We start from the raw sequence: 14,141 nt of genomic DNA, 5'->3' as shown, positions 1-14,141 counted from the left end.
CCTGTCCAAGGCCAACTCAGAGGTGGCCCAGTGGAGGACCAAGTACGAGACGGACGCCATCCAGAGGACGGAGGAGCTGGAGGAGGCCAAGTGAGTCCCGGGCAGCCTGTCTCTGGCAGGGGCCCCTGTGTCAGCAGGCCGCAGCCCAGCCCACTGCTCCCTGGGGCCGGCTGCGGGGATGGATGCTTAGCTAGCTTTTGACAATGCAGAGGACCCTGCCCCGGCCCCACCTCCTTCTCCTCTCAGGGAAGCTTTTTGCTCGCGTTATGTTTCTCATCCGAATATAAGACGAACAAAAGGTTTGTCTGAGGGCAGAGTGCACCCACCTGGGGCAGGGTGCCATGGCAGGTGAGAAAGGGGGTGCTGGGACTGCATGTGTCCTCCAAGTCTGCAAGCCTAGAGGCTGGCCAAGGTGGGAGGGCTGCCTCACAGAAGGCCCCCTGGGCGCCGTGGGTCTTCACACCCTGTCCCCCAGACTCTCCAACTGCCTTGTTTTCTGCCCCTGGGCCTGTCCTCAGGCTTCCCCAACAACACTTCTGAGTTTTCGAAGACTGTTTTCCACAAGACTCACCATGTTTCCCCTTGTCCAAATCCACACCCTCCATCCTTCCCACCCTCTCCCACCACTACTCCCCGGCCCTCACCAACACGGTTAGGAAGAAGCTGGCCCAGCGGCTGCAGGACGCCGAGGAGGCCGTCGAGGCCGTCAACGCCAAGTGCTCCTCGCTGGAGAAGACCAAGCACCGCCTGCAGAACGAGATCGAGGACCTGATGGTGGACGTCGAGCGCTCCAATGCGGCCGCCGCCGCCCTGGACAAGAAGCAGAGGAACTTCGACAAGGTGGGCCCAGGCTGCGGGCCACAGCCAGGCGACAGAGCAGGCCGGCAGGCGGGAGTCAGGAACATCCCCCCAGGAGGCTGAGGCTAGGGGAGGCTGGGCCTAGGAGGGGCACCTGGGTCCCGGAGGTGGGGCTGGGGCTGCCCCTTGAGCCTCTTCCGTCCGTTGGGTCCCCGCAGATCCTGGCCGAGTGGAAGCAAAAGTACGAGGAGTCGCAGTCGGAGCTGGAGTCCTCGCAGAAGGAGGCGCGCTCCCTCAGCACCGAGCTCTTCAAGCTCAAGAACGCCTACGAGGAGTCCCTGGAGCATCTGGAGACCTTCAAGCGCGAGAACAAGAATCTGCAGGGTGCGGGCGCGGGCCGGGAGGGGCGGGGCAGAGAGGGTCCGCACGTGGCGCCGCCCCGCAGCTCCTCGAGGCCTTCCCGCCCTGGAGCAGGCAGCCCCCGACTGAGCCGCCCACCCCTCCCACAGAGGAGATCTCCGACCTGACTGAGCAGCTGGGCTCCAGTGGCAAGACCATCCACGAGCTGGAGAAGGTCCGCAAGCAGCTGGAGGCCGAGAAGCTGGAGCTGCAGTCGGCCCTGGAGGAGGCCGAGGTGCGCACACAGAAGTGGAGGAGGTGCAAGGGGTGGGAGAAGAAGCTGAGGACTAGGCTATGGTCCCTGTTCTCATCTCCCCGTTCTTTTGTTCACGGGTCCACCCTCAGAGCCTAGAACAGTGCCTGACACTTAGTAGGCACTCAACAAATATTGTGGAACGAACAAACGAACTGGTCACTCACTTCCCTTCACACATTTTACCTATTACGTCTTAGAGAAGATTTCCTGTTTCACTCCCCCTCTTTTCACCTCTGCCTCCCTCTTTTGAGCTTTTACATTCTGTGCCTGATTGCCTCTGTTTCCTTGGCAACACCACTCTCTTCATTTTCTTCTTTGTCTTTATAGCTCACTCTCCTCTGTGAGAGCCTGAATCACCTTCTCTTAGGCCTTTTTTTTTTTTCCTTTCAAGTTCTCTTTTCTTCTTCCTCCTCCTGCTTCTTTGACTGAACCACTTACACCACTCTTGAGCTCACTTTGTATTCACGATTCATGGACAGCGCCCTGGCCCCATCCTGTGCCCTGACTGCCTCACACCTTCTCTTCCCAACCCCCTCCAGGCCTCCCTGGAACACGAGGAGGGCAAGATCCTCCGGGCCCAGCTGGAGTTCAACCAGATCAAGGCAGAGATGGAGCGGAAGCTGGCAGAGAAGGACGAGGAGATGGAGCAGGCCAAGCGCAACCACCTGCGGGTGGTGGACTCGCTGCAGACCTCCCTGGACGCGGAGACGCGCAGCCGCAACGAGGCCCTGCGGGTGAAGAAGAAGATGGAGGGTGACCTCAACGAGATGGAAATCCAGCTCAGCCATGCCAACCGCTTGGCCGCCGAGGCCCAGAAGCAAGTCAAGAGCCTCCAGAGCTTACTGAAGGTACACGGTGACTTTTGGAAGCAGGAAGTTGCCTCATCCAGAGAGGGGCAGTGGCATCCCATCATCACAGCACCAGCTCCCTCCTGCCCCTGGGCCATCACTGACCCCTCCCACAGGCCCTGCCCGAGCCACCACCACAGGCTCACTGCAGCATCCAGTTCAGCTAACAGCCTTCTGATGTGTTGAGCTCAACTCCCTCTCTCATGCCAACTCTCCTGATGCACAGGACACCCAGATCCAGCTGGACGACGCGGTCCGTGCCAACGACGACCTGAAGGAGAACATCGCCATCGTGGAGCGGCGTAACAACCTGCTGCAGGCCGAGCTGGAGGAGCTGCGGGCCGTGGTGGAGCAGACAGAGCGGTCCCGGAAGCTGGCGGAGCAGGAGCTGATCGAGACCAGCGAGCGGGTGCAGCTGCTGCACTCCCAGGTGAGCAGCGCCCTAGGGCAGTCCCAGAGTGGAGCACAGGCAGGTCTCTGCAGGTGAGTTTCAGGAGACATGCGTGGATGCTCAATGCTGCTTTTCCTGCTCTGCCCACCCCAACCCTCAGAACACCAGCCTCATCAACCAGAAGAAGAAGATGGAGGCAGACCTGTCCCAGCTTCAGACTGAAGTGGAGGAGGCGGTGCAGGAGTGCAGGAATGCCGAGGAGAAGGCCAAGAAGGCCATCACGGATGTGAGTCCCCCTGCCTGGCCTGCCTACACCAAGCCAGGGTTTTCTTGGGCTGGAAGACTTAGACCGAGTATCACTTCTCTCCCGTGTGCAGGCCGCCATGATGGCGGAGGAGCTGAAGAAGGAGCAGGACACCAGTGCGCACCTGGAGCGCATGAAGAAGAACATGGAGCAGACCATCAAGGACCTGCAGCACCGGCTGGACGAGGCGGAGCAGATCGCCCTCAAGGGCGGCAAGAAGCAGCTGCAGAAGCTGGAAGCCCGGGTGCGGGAGCTGGAGAATGAGCTGGAGGCTGAGCAGAAGCGCAATGCGGAGTCGGTCAAGGGCATGAGGAAGAGCGAGCGGCGCATCAAGGAGCTCACGTACCAGGTGCGGGCCCAGCAGCTGCTCCCGGACCGGGCCTTCTGCATCATGGCCCGAAGCCAGAGTGACAACCACCCCAGAGGGATGAAGTGTTCTCTCTTAGCCTCTTAGAGGGCAAAGAGCCGGAGTACAGCCTATGGCTACCCTGTTTCTACTCTGCCCAGCCCTGTTTTACCCTGAATACCCCCTGGCTCAGGGGGCAGTCTCTGAGCCTTCTGGCCTTCAAGCTCCCCATCAACATTCACCATCAACCTGTCCCTTCAGCACACACCCGGAGCTCCAGCAGAGCTCACCCAGCACAGATGACCAGAAAGCAAATATGTAGCCAAATCTTAGCCTGGCATCATCACCACCAAAATACACCAAAGCCATTGGAGTGAATCTCAGAACTTTTCAGTTACTCTGGGAAGCATAGACTTTAGCTTTCACGGTGTTTTCCAGAATCAGACTATCAGTTAGATTTTGTTTCCATTCCAGTCCAGAAAGTCGCCATCCCTCTATGCATACTTGTCCTTAACCTAGATCAAGTCTATGTCATTTCCCAGCAGTCCAGGAAGTCCCATCAGGCCTGCAGTCCCAGAGTTCCTGCCAGCTCATGCTGGGTTTATCCTCCCTGGGGCCCCAGGACCCCCAGGGCCCACTTCCAGAACAAGGCCCATGCACAATTTTGTGTACAATTTCAGGAGGCCCATCAGCTCCCTAGACTCTTTCTTGGCACATACTATTAAAAGTATGTATATGTTTTTTGGTAAGAAATTGTAAGGAGAACACAAGTGTTTGGTGAGGATCAGAAAGTTGAATTGGGTCAGGATATTACCTTCAGGGTAAAGCCGATGAATGCAGGAAGGGCCATACTGCTTCTTATGACCATGCCATACTCACTGCTGCCCACCCCCTTCCCCATGACCCCCAGACTGAGGAAGACAGGAAGAACCTGCTGCGGCTGCAGGACCTGGTGGACAAGCTGCAGCTGAAGGTCAAGGCCTACAAGCGCCAGGCTGAGGAGGCGGTGAGTGATCCTGCTGGGGCCCAGGCCTGGAGGAGGGGACCAGGCAGTCTCATAACCCTGGCTCCTCACCTCATCCTCCCATCACCCTGAACCCCCACAGGAGGAACAGGCCAACACCAACCTGTCCAAGTTCCGCAAGGTGCAGCACGAGCTGGACGAGGCAGAGGAACGGGCGGACATCGCTGAATCCCAGGTCAACAAGCTGCGGGCCAAGAGCCGTGACATCGGCACCAAGGTGGGTTTCCCCCACGGCAGCAACCCCTCAGCCCCTCAGACATAGCCCCTCACACCAGGATTCCTCCCCTTCACATACTACTGCACCCGAACCCCACAGCCCCAGAGGTGAGGTAACTCAGTCCTCCATGATTTCTAAGGTTCTTCCCGCTCTCACTTTCAATGATTTTGTGATTCCCAGCCCTATGGTGGTCAGCAGAAACCCTAATTGACACACATTTAGTGTGTCCCATCTTCCCCCAACTGCTATTTCCACTTCTCTTCCACCTGCTTTAGGCCTTCAGTCTTGTAACTCCCACCTAAGATGTACGTCCCAGAGGACCTTGTCCTTGTTGAGGCAGCATCCCTCCATCTAAGCCCAGGGCCCTTCCCTCCAGAGCCCTCCCTTCCACACTGACCCCTAGGACCCATCTCCCACCACCTCGGGGCCTCCCTCAGGCCACACTGTGGTACTCCCCACCTCAGTGCCCATCCCTGCCCAACACCCACCTCTCTGGAGCTAGTGTGGACTGTGCTTCCTTCCCAAAGGGCTTGAATGAGGAGTAGCCGTGCCACATCTTGGTCTGCCCCATCCTGAGGGTGCAACTGAAGCTCCCAGTCCCGGAGCCTGGAGAGCTGCCCCTTTGGAAGAAGCAGAATAAAGCAATTTTCCTTGAAGTGAGATCCTGCCTCTAGACTCTTCTTCACAGCCTGCCAGCCACAGGAACACGAGGACATGACCACGGGACGGGGAGGGGGGCTCCAGGGGAGGAGGCCACACCCAGGAGGCCTCCCTGGGGAGCCTGGGAGGCTCCGAGCATCCTTGGTGTAGCACTGCCATGGTCTCCTGTCACCTCCTCAGCAGATGACACCTCTCCCGTCAGCCCTCTCCCTGGCCCAGAGACCCTGGGGGTTACAGGAGATTTAGAGAAGCCCTTAAAGCTCTCCCAGAGCATGTGAGCCCATCTGTGTTGACCTACGCCCCTGATCTGATCAACACCGCCCCTCACTGCTGACAGTACCCGGGCTGGGCCATGGGGAGGAGGTTTAGTGTGTGAGGGTGCCCTCCAAGGCATGACCCACTTAGAGTAATGAGCCCCCAGGCCCCATCCGAGGTGAGTGTCTGAGAGGGCACAGGACTTTCACCCGTAGCTCCTCCCCCTTCCAGACACAGCCTCCACTGTCTCCAACTACCTTCCCATCATGACCAGGAGAACTGCACTCCAGCCCACCTCCCATCTCCTCCTGGGACCTGGCCCGTGGTCCAAGACACTCTATTCTTCTCCCTCATTACTTCCTACCATAGCTTTTGGTATTGCTGGAAGATGGAGGTTCTTTGGCCCATTTAGAGCAGGTCATCTGAGGGGGAGGCAGGCAAATGAGGGAAGAGTCACGATGAGCAGGACCCTGGGGAAAGAAGGGCTGAGGAGGATCACCAGAGGGCTGGAAAGTAGAGGAGTAAGCTCCCTCTCAACTAAACAAGCCCAGTCTTCCACCTCCCCCAGACTCACTGCCACACCTGGGCTGCTTAGGGAAGGCCTGGACCACAGAGCATGGGGGCTGAGGAGGCCCTGGCCTGAATCCTTCCCAATGTGCTACACATGGCCACTCCCAGCCCCTCAGGGCTCTGAGCTCCCAATGCAGCAGCTAGAGTAAGTGCCCGTTCCAGGGAGGAGAGGAAGAGGAAAGAAGGGCAACAGGGAAGGAAAAAGGAAAGTCCTAAGCAGGTGGGCAGTGGAGAGAGAGGGAGAAAGTTCAAGAACATGGAGGATGGTGAACAAGGAAACGAACAGAGAGAAAATATAGAGGAAGTGAGTTGGGTGCCCTTGAAAGACCCACAGGCTGTCCCATCTTTCTCTTCACATCCTCCTCCACTTTCCCTGCCTAGCACCAATCTTCTTAGGAAAGACTTGGAGAACAATGAGGAAATAAGTGGAGGAAACAGGGACACGTGTGAAAAGGGAGATGCAGGGGATACTCAGAGAATCCAAGCTTCCAGAGCAGAAAACAGGCAGAGAGAACAGCCAGCGACCACGCAGCAGACAGGCCACCAAAGGAGGGTGCTGAGAGGGGATGGGAGAGGAGACAGAGAGGGCGAGCCTTGGATAGAGAAGCCGGAAGAGCCAAGGGTGTGGTACTGGTCACAGGAAAGAATCCTGGGTCACCCTCAGATGCCGGCAAAATCAGGAAAGCGGAGAACGGTTAGGTTCAAGAAGAGTGATGAAGACCCAGGAGCAGGATGTGCAGGCTAAGATGGGACAAGCAGAGGGTGAGCAGAGGCTGGGCTCAGAGAAAGGCAGAGACGTGTGGAAATACAGGCATGTCAGACGGTGCAATGGGCAGAAATATGGAGCCAGGGAGAACGGGAGCCCAGGTCCAGCTTTGAGACAGGGAACCAGGCAGAGGGGAAGGGAGACAGACCCAGAGAAGGACAGACATACAGGGAGCCAGGCAAAAGCAGGGCTTCTCTCCTCGGCCCCTTACCTGCGGCAGGAGTGTCCAACCGGCACGTTCACCCTCCAGGACTCCTAGCAGAATGAGGAGCTGCTTCGGGAGGACAGAGAGTAGGGATGGATGTGAGAGGGGGCTAGGATAGGGAGAGGATGGCAAACTAGACGAGACGGGTGGGGCAGAACCCTGGAACCGTGTTAAGCCCTCCCTTCTTCCCCCTTCCATAGGAGACAGTGGGAACCGCCTGTCTACCCCTCACCACCCCCCGACTCCATCTATACCCAGTCTGGCTCGCTCAGGACATAGGGTTCCCTGAGGACAAAGCCTAGTCTTTGTCACCTGGTTCTGACCAAGCCTGACCTGATGTTCCCAGCCCCTTATCATGTCCCCAGGGCAATGGGTACTAGGCAGTGACGCACTGGACTGCAGACTAAACCCCCAGCTTGCGTACTAGGTCCTCGAGTGACCTGGAGATGGGGACAAGTAGCTTTCATGCCAGGGGGAAATGAGTTGGCATATGCACCTGCAGGAGATGGGAATGTGGGGTTGACTAGGATCCCCCCAAGGACGTGGATATAGGGTACAAGTCCCCTGGAGACAGATGTGTATTCCTGAGTCCAACAATGGGGCAGTGGAGGGCCCTAGGGAGTTGGAGACCATGGGGGAGAGACCACATAATTGGTGGAAAGCAGAGAAGTCGTCCTACCCACCTCCACACTCTAGAGCTATATTGAGAGGCGACAGGAGATAGTTTGGGAGGGGGAGCTTGGGAGCATGTTCCTGGGTGTGAGGGTGTAGGGAAAGCCAGGGCAGCGGAGTCTGGCTTTGTTTCCTGAACACAATGTCCACTTAGTCATAACAGGCACGGCTACTGCCTCTGAGAGGTGGCATCACTGGAGGCGGGGAGGGGGCCACGAGGGCCTGGGGCGCTTGGGGACACCCACCAAGAAGGACATGTGAGTATGAGCCCCACGAGGGTTGAGAGGTGACACCAGGGTTCTACCTGGGAAGACGGGAGCTGACTGCAGAGCCCCCACCCTGTGGAATGCCAAGCTTGGGGCCCAGCTGGTGTAAATCCCGGGGATTGCCAGGGCCCCAGCCAGCCTCAGCAGCACCTGCACCCTCTGGCAGCCCAGGGAGGCGGAAGGGAACACCGCCACCCTCACCCCTCCTGCCTCAGGCCCCAGGGATTAACGCCTCTCCCACCCCCTTCCCATCCCACATGGGAGCAGAGGATGGCAGTGAAGGGTAAAAGCATCTACGTGCAAATGTGTGTTTGGGTGTGCAAAACAATGCAGAGGAAAATCTGCAAACTGAAGTATGTAAGTGTGGAAAACCCTCATGTGTGTGTTAAGACTGGGCATGGACCCGTGGTGGTCAAGTCTGGACAGTAGATTGCTGGACTGCGGGTCTGCGTGCACATCTGCCATGGTGGCATGGGGGAACTCCGTCTTCTGCTTGACAGGTCAGACAGTGGCCACTGTATCAGGAGCATTGGGGAGGGGCTGGGGGCTCCGGGTGTGTCCCTAACGTAATGCAACCTCACGTTCCCAGGAGGACACCTGCCTGCAGACAGGGGAACACACAGAGAGGGCAGCACGAAATTCTTTTCCTGACAAAGGGAAACTGAGTCAAGGACCCGGGCAGTGGAGCCCCTCCCTGGGCATCCTGGCTCCAGCTGCCAGGCCCCAGCACCATGGGGCTCCAGGTCCAGAGAGGGTGGGGAGTTGCTCCCAGCCTGGGGCCATGTGAGGACAGGCCAGGGAGGAAAGGAGGAGGGGAGCCTGTAGCTGGGAGACAGGGGACAAGCCTCTGGTCTGCAGGAGAAGGTGGCCCTCACCCCGTGTGCTCAACTCCCCCTTCAGATTAAAAATAACCAAGGTAAGGGCTTGATGAGGGGGCGGCGGGGAGGTGGTGTGAGAAGTCCTGTCTTGCCACTATCTGCCCATCAGTCCTTTGGAGGGGAGGAATGTGCCCAAGGACTAAAAAAAGGCCCTGGAGCCAGAGGGGCTGGGGCAACAGACCTTTCATGGGCAAATCTGGAGGCCCCGGGTGTCCTCTTGTCACCTCCAGAGCCAAGGGATCAAGGGAGGAGGGGCTGGGAGGAGAGAGAGGTGGAAGGGAGGGTCCCTCCGGAAGGACTCCAAATTTAGGCAGGGGGTGGGGGCAGCAAAATATAAAGGAGCGCGCTCCAAGGACAGACTGACACTCCTCTGAACCAGGTAAGTACGGGGCTCAGGGTGGGAGCCCCCATCTCAAAGGGAATGGGCTGAGATCAGTCAGAGGCCCGAGGGTTCTTGCTCCAGCCCTGGGAAGTTGCCCCCGACGGAGGGGAGGTTCCCAGGGGAAAACCAGAACCCTCTTTTCTTCTACCGGCATGGCCTCCCCGGCTTTCGTCTCTTCCGTACGCTTTCTTCCCCTTTGTCCTTCCTTGGATGGCTTCCCTCTTGCAGTCCAGTTTTTTGTTTTTTTTTTTTCAAAGGGAGGATGGTTACAATATTGTGGTGGTTCTTGCCATACATCAACATGAATCGGCCACGGGTGGCTCAGTTTTATTTTTCCTCTTGGTTTTTGTCAGCACGTGTCACTATCACACTTCCTGGTCTGTCTCTCTTCCTGCCCCTCTTGGCTGTGTGTTCTAATCTCCTTGCATCTCTCTGTTTCAAACGCAGATTCCACACCCAACTCCTTGCACTTTTACCAACTCTGCATCCTTTCTTTCCTGTCTCTCTGCCTCTCACCTGCCCCTGACTGCCCCTTTCAAGTCTGTCCCGCTCGGTTGACTCTCTGGCTTGAGACTCGCAGGTTACTTCTCCCCATGGGCTGCCTCCCTTGTTCTTCATTCTCCTTGTCTCTTCTTCTCTCTGCCCGGCTGTACCTCTGTGGCTCATGGTCCAGGGTCTTCAGGATTCTCTGTGAAGAGGTCACCAGGTGAGAATCACCCCAATTTTCTCCTGGAAGCCAGGTTGCTGGACCAGGGGACCCTGTCTCTCCTCTGAGTGGCTCAGCACCTTGCCTTAGCAATCTCCAGTCCGTTCCACCCCACGCAAACCCCTCACAGATTTCCCTTCAGCCTCATATCAGAGGACGAGAGAGGGCTGGAGGCAGGCCAGGTGCTTCTCAGCTGGGGAGGTGGGAGTGACAGGACCCAGGTGGTGAGGAGATGGGGCAGGGAATGGGGACTGCAGAGGGCAAGGCCACCACTGAGGCCTGGGCCCTCCTGTCTCGGCCGCAGAGGAACGACAAGATGACCGATGCCCAGATGGCCGATTTTGGGGCGGCAGCCCAGTACCTCCGCAAGTCAGAGAGGGAGCGACTGGAGGCCCAGACACGGCCTTTCGACATCCGCACCGAGTGCTTCGTGCCAGATGACAAGGAGGAGTTTGTCAAGGCCAAGATCCTGTCGCGGGAGGGAGGCAAGATCACTGCCGAGACAGAGACTGGCAAGGTGCGTGGGACACAGCACAGGGTGGTGGGTGCAGGGGTGGAGCCATGTGCAGTGGCAGCTGAGGGGCTCTGGAAAAGAGCCAAAGCCAGCGGGGGCTCAGGACGATCTCCCCTCAAGTGGCCCAGCATCTGAGTGAGAACTGACCATTCTTGTTGGATCTGAGCAAGTGTAACAAGGCCACCCCAGGGATGCCCACCCCTTGCCAGGGAGGATGCTGCAGGCAGGGAACCCCAGCTGGTTTCCTCCCCAGATGGGTTATGTAGCTAAAGAGGGCACAGACCGCATCAAATGAAGCTCCCTTCTCAAACCTGCATCCCTCCACTCTGTGCCTTAGTTTTCTCCACGGACCAACTCTCCCCAGTGCACCCCAACCATACCAAGAGCAAATTTACAGATGAACAACAAAGCAGGAACTCTTGAGCAGAATGCTCAGTCCAGGGCTGACGACTAGCACTCAGAAGCCCACAGTCCCTGGTCCCTCATGCCAGCTGTGAGAACTGCCACCAGTCAACAGCAGTGGCTCTGAACCGTGTGCCCGGTAGACTGACTGTCTACGAGTCCGACTGTCTACACTGGCTGACTGTCTCGTCCCCTTGAGGTGTGCAGTAACAGGCCACAACCACTGGGGACTTTAACTATGACCCCAACTCTGCCACTAGCAGCCACCATATACTGACAAATCATTGATCATTTGCTCCACTGTAAAAAAAGTGCTGGAATACCTACTCACAGGATCTCATGATGCAAGGGCATGACAAACTGGCCAGTGGCAGTCAAACCATTTGACAGTGACCAGTGAAGAGTGTAGCGTAGATGGGTGAGATGTTTCTCCAGCAGCAGCAAGGTTTGCCCTTAGCAATTGATGCCCTCAAGCATGCCCCCAAGAGTCAGGGTAAGATCAGAGAGCTTCTGCCCCCAGACCCTCAGGGAGGGACTGAAAGGTGATGCTCATGGGCAGAGTCTGGGGAACTGGCAAGACACAGGGACTCTAGGGCAATCCATAAGAAGGGACAGAGAGCAGGAAGGTAAATTATCTGGCGTCATAGGAAGCTATGGGGTAGGGCCCAGGCACTATGAGAAAAGAGCCAGGGGAACAAGGCCAGGTCACAGCCTGTGTTCTGGGAGGAGGTAAGTGGGCAAGTCTAGAGAGGGTCCTGGAAGAAATGTCTGTCCTACTGCCCCTCGCCTCCACAGACGGTGACCGTGAAGGAGGACGAGGTGTTGCAGCAGAACCCGCCCAAGTTCGACAAGATCGAGGACATGGCCATGCTGACCTTCCTGCACGAGCCTGCTGTGCTTTTCAACCTCAAAGAGCGATACGCAGCCTGGATGATCTATGTGAGTGCGCCCTACACACGGCGGGGAGTCTTCTGCACGGGGTCCAAAGTCGGCCAGGGCAACTTTCTCAAGGGGAGGGGACTGGAACTCTCCCTCTGCTCCCTCCCAATCCCTGGTTAGCTGCAGGAAGACAGGAGCCAGCTGGCATAACCAGGGACGCCTCTGCCTAGCACCACGCCCATCCCAGGCTCTCCCCTCCAACTTCTCGTGACTGCCCTGTCTCTTGTTTCAGACCTACTCAGGCCTCTTCTGCGTCACCGTCAACCCCTACAAGTGGCTGCCCGTGTACAATGCCGAGGTGGTGGCCGCCTACCGGGGCAAGAAGAGGAGCGAGGCTCCTCCCCACATCTTTTCCATCTCCGACAACGCCTACCAGTACATGCTGACAGGTGGGCTGGCGGCCCTGACATGTGGCCCCTCAGCCCGACACCATAGACTGAGGCCCTGAGCCCTGACCCCTCTGCCTCTCCTCTTTTCTCTTCCAGATCGAGATAACCAGTCCATCCTCATCACGTGAGTGAGCAGCACCCATCCACAGAGGGGCCTGGTGTGGGGGAGGCCGAGGCTGATTCCTGGGGTGCTAGAGATGGTTGAAGGCTGTGGTTGCCAGGAGCTGGGCTCTCTGAGGAGAGCCAGAGTGACCTACGGTGATGGGCAGATTCTGCAAGGAGCTAGGCCCTGGGGGAGGAGATTCGATGGCTGGTACTCTGAGGGAAGAGGGTGCAGTGTTGAGCTTCAAATGGAAAACTGGGAATCTGGGTTCTGATGGGTCCCTGTTGCCTCCAGTGGAGAATCCGGGGCAGGGAAGACTGTGAACACAAAACGTGTCATCCAGTACTTTGCCAGCATCGCAGCCATAGGTGACCGTGGCAAGAAGGACAATGTCAATGCAAACAAGGTATGAGGTGGGCTGCAGGCTCAACAGAGGGGGTTAGGGGGCAGGCTGACCAGATGACCCCTAGCCCTGCCCTGGGGAACAGTGCAGACAGCATCCCTGAGCCCAGTGCCCGAGACCTTCCCGGCAGGAGACATGCTCTGAGGTCTGAATATGGCCCTCTCGAGCTGCAGACCACCAGCAGTCCATCCCACTCCACCCCCACCCTCCCCAGCACCACCTGGAGGTGAAGCCCCACGCTCTGCCCCCTCTGCAGGGCACCCTGGAGGACCAGATCATCCAGGCCAACCCCGCCCTGGAGGCCTTCGGCAACGCCAAGACCGTCAGGAATGACAACTCCTCCCGCTTCGTGAGTGCACCTGACCACTGCCCACAGGCTTCATGCAGCATTGATGAAAAAAGGGGGTGGAGGTGCAGTTTTGCCAACAGTCTCCACACGTGGCTGACCATCCTGCATTTGGTTTTGGGATATCAAGTAACACACATGCACACTCAAACCCTCCCTACTCAACCTGGCCCCTGAGTTCTGAGAACTCAAGAAAAGAGACCCAGAGCCACCAGAGCTGTTCGTTGCAGAACCAAGTCATTGGGCTGACTTCGGTCACATTCTATATTTTTTTTATGACTGTTCCCAAAGCTCTTCCACGCTGTAAGTGGAAGAGCTGGAAGGAGGACAGCAGGGCTTTTGAGCCAATTCCCCAGCCTTCCATCTGTCTAGCAAGTTCCCAACCCTCTCTGAGCCCCAGGTCCTTCATCTGTGAGACCGAGGTAGTAGTCTCTACCTTGCTGGTTATTGGGAGGATGATGTGAGAGCATATCAGAGGCACAAACAGGATGCATTCTATTTTGTTTATGGTACTAAACTGGGGCTCCAGGGAAATCATTTACATTTCCAAAACCATCCAGGGCATTCTGGATTGCACTGAGGTCCAGGATTTCCATCTGTCTCTTCTAGCCCCCTCCCTCACTCTTTGTCCCATCTACCCCCAGGGAAAATTCATCAGGATCCACTTTGGAGCCACTGGAAAGCTGGCTTCTGCAGACATAGAGACCTGTGAGTATGCAGGGAGCCTGGCCCCCTCCTCGAGTCCTTCACCTCTGCCTTCACTCCTCGCTGGGTGCCATCTTCTGTCGACATTTCCCCTCCATCTCCTGTCTCTGACTTTAGATAAAGTCTCCCGGCTTTATCATTCTTTTCTCTTTAAACCCAGTCTTCCCCTGTCTCTCTCCACTTGTCATGACAACCTTTCTCCCCTGACCTCCACCCTTTCGCTGATTGGTTCTCTTCCTTCCCACCTGCCCTCCCCCCGCCTCTCCTACTCCAGATCTCCTGGAGAAGTCCCGGGTGATCTTCCAGCTGAAGGCTGAGAGGAACTACCACATCTTCTACCAGATCCTGTCCAACAAGAAGCCAGAGCTGTTGGGTGAGCCCTGTCAGAGGTCCCTGC

General features: G+C 57.3%; 2 protein-coding genes across 2 annotated transcripts in view; both read left to right on the top strand.

Moving 5' to 3' along the window:
* The window catches only part of MYH7 (myosin, heavy chain 7, cardiac muscle, beta), a 21,963-nt gene extending 16,718 nt beyond the window's left edge, over positions 1 to 5,245 (top strand). The window contains exons 31-41 of the mRNA XM_010831412.1: positions 2 to 90; positions 657 to 840; positions 1,017 to 1,182; positions 1,308 to 1,432; positions 1,993 to 2,301; positions 2,528 to 2,731; positions 2,853 to 2,978; positions 3,070 to 3,345; positions 4,253 to 4,348; positions 4,449 to 4,583; positions 5,111 to 5,245. Of these exons, the coding sequence (XP_010829714.1) occupies positions 2 to 90; positions 657 to 840; positions 1,017 to 1,182; positions 1,308 to 1,432; positions 1,993 to 2,301; positions 2,528 to 2,731; positions 2,853 to 2,978; positions 3,070 to 3,345; positions 4,253 to 4,348; positions 4,449 to 4,583; positions 5,111 to 5,128 (1,728 nt within the window). The 3' untranslated portion in view covers positions 5,129 to 5,245. The remainder of the gene's footprint in view (position 1; positions 91 to 656; positions 841 to 1,016; positions 1,183 to 1,307; positions 1,433 to 1,992; positions 2,302 to 2,527; positions 2,732 to 2,852; positions 2,979 to 3,069; positions 3,346 to 4,252; positions 4,349 to 4,448; positions 4,584 to 5,110) is intronic.
* A 4,957-nt stretch (positions 5,246 to 10,202) lies between these two features.
* MYH6 (myosin, heavy chain 6, cardiac muscle, alpha) overlaps positions 10,203 to 14,141 on the top strand; it is a 26,691-nt gene continuing 22,752 nt past the window's right edge. Inside the window, exons 1-8 of the mRNA XM_010831299.1 lie at positions 10,203 to 10,460; positions 11,655 to 11,798; positions 12,031 to 12,187; positions 12,284 to 12,311; positions 12,585 to 12,696; positions 12,950 to 13,042; positions 13,684 to 13,747; positions 14,019 to 14,117. Of these exons, the coding sequence (XP_010829601.1) occupies positions 10,260 to 10,460; positions 11,655 to 11,798; positions 12,031 to 12,187; positions 12,284 to 12,311; positions 12,585 to 12,696; positions 12,950 to 13,042; positions 13,684 to 13,747; positions 14,019 to 14,117 (898 nt within the window). The 5' untranslated portion in view covers positions 10,203 to 10,259. The remainder of the gene's footprint in view (positions 10,461 to 11,654; positions 11,799 to 12,030; positions 12,188 to 12,283; positions 12,312 to 12,584; positions 12,697 to 12,949; positions 13,043 to 13,683; positions 13,748 to 14,018; positions 14,118 to 14,141) is intronic.

The sequence above is a fragment of the Bison bison genome, unplaced genomic scaffold (assembly GCF_000754665.1).
Source record: "Bison bison bison isolate TAMUID 2011002044 unplaced genomic scaffold, Bison_UMD1.0 scf7180017864526, whole genome shotgun sequence".
Lineage (NCBI taxonomy): Eukaryota > Metazoa > Chordata > Mammalia > Artiodactyla > Bovidae > Bison > Bison bison.
Note: the sequence above shows the minus strand (reverse complement) of the source record. Positions and strands in the feature narration are given on the sequence as shown.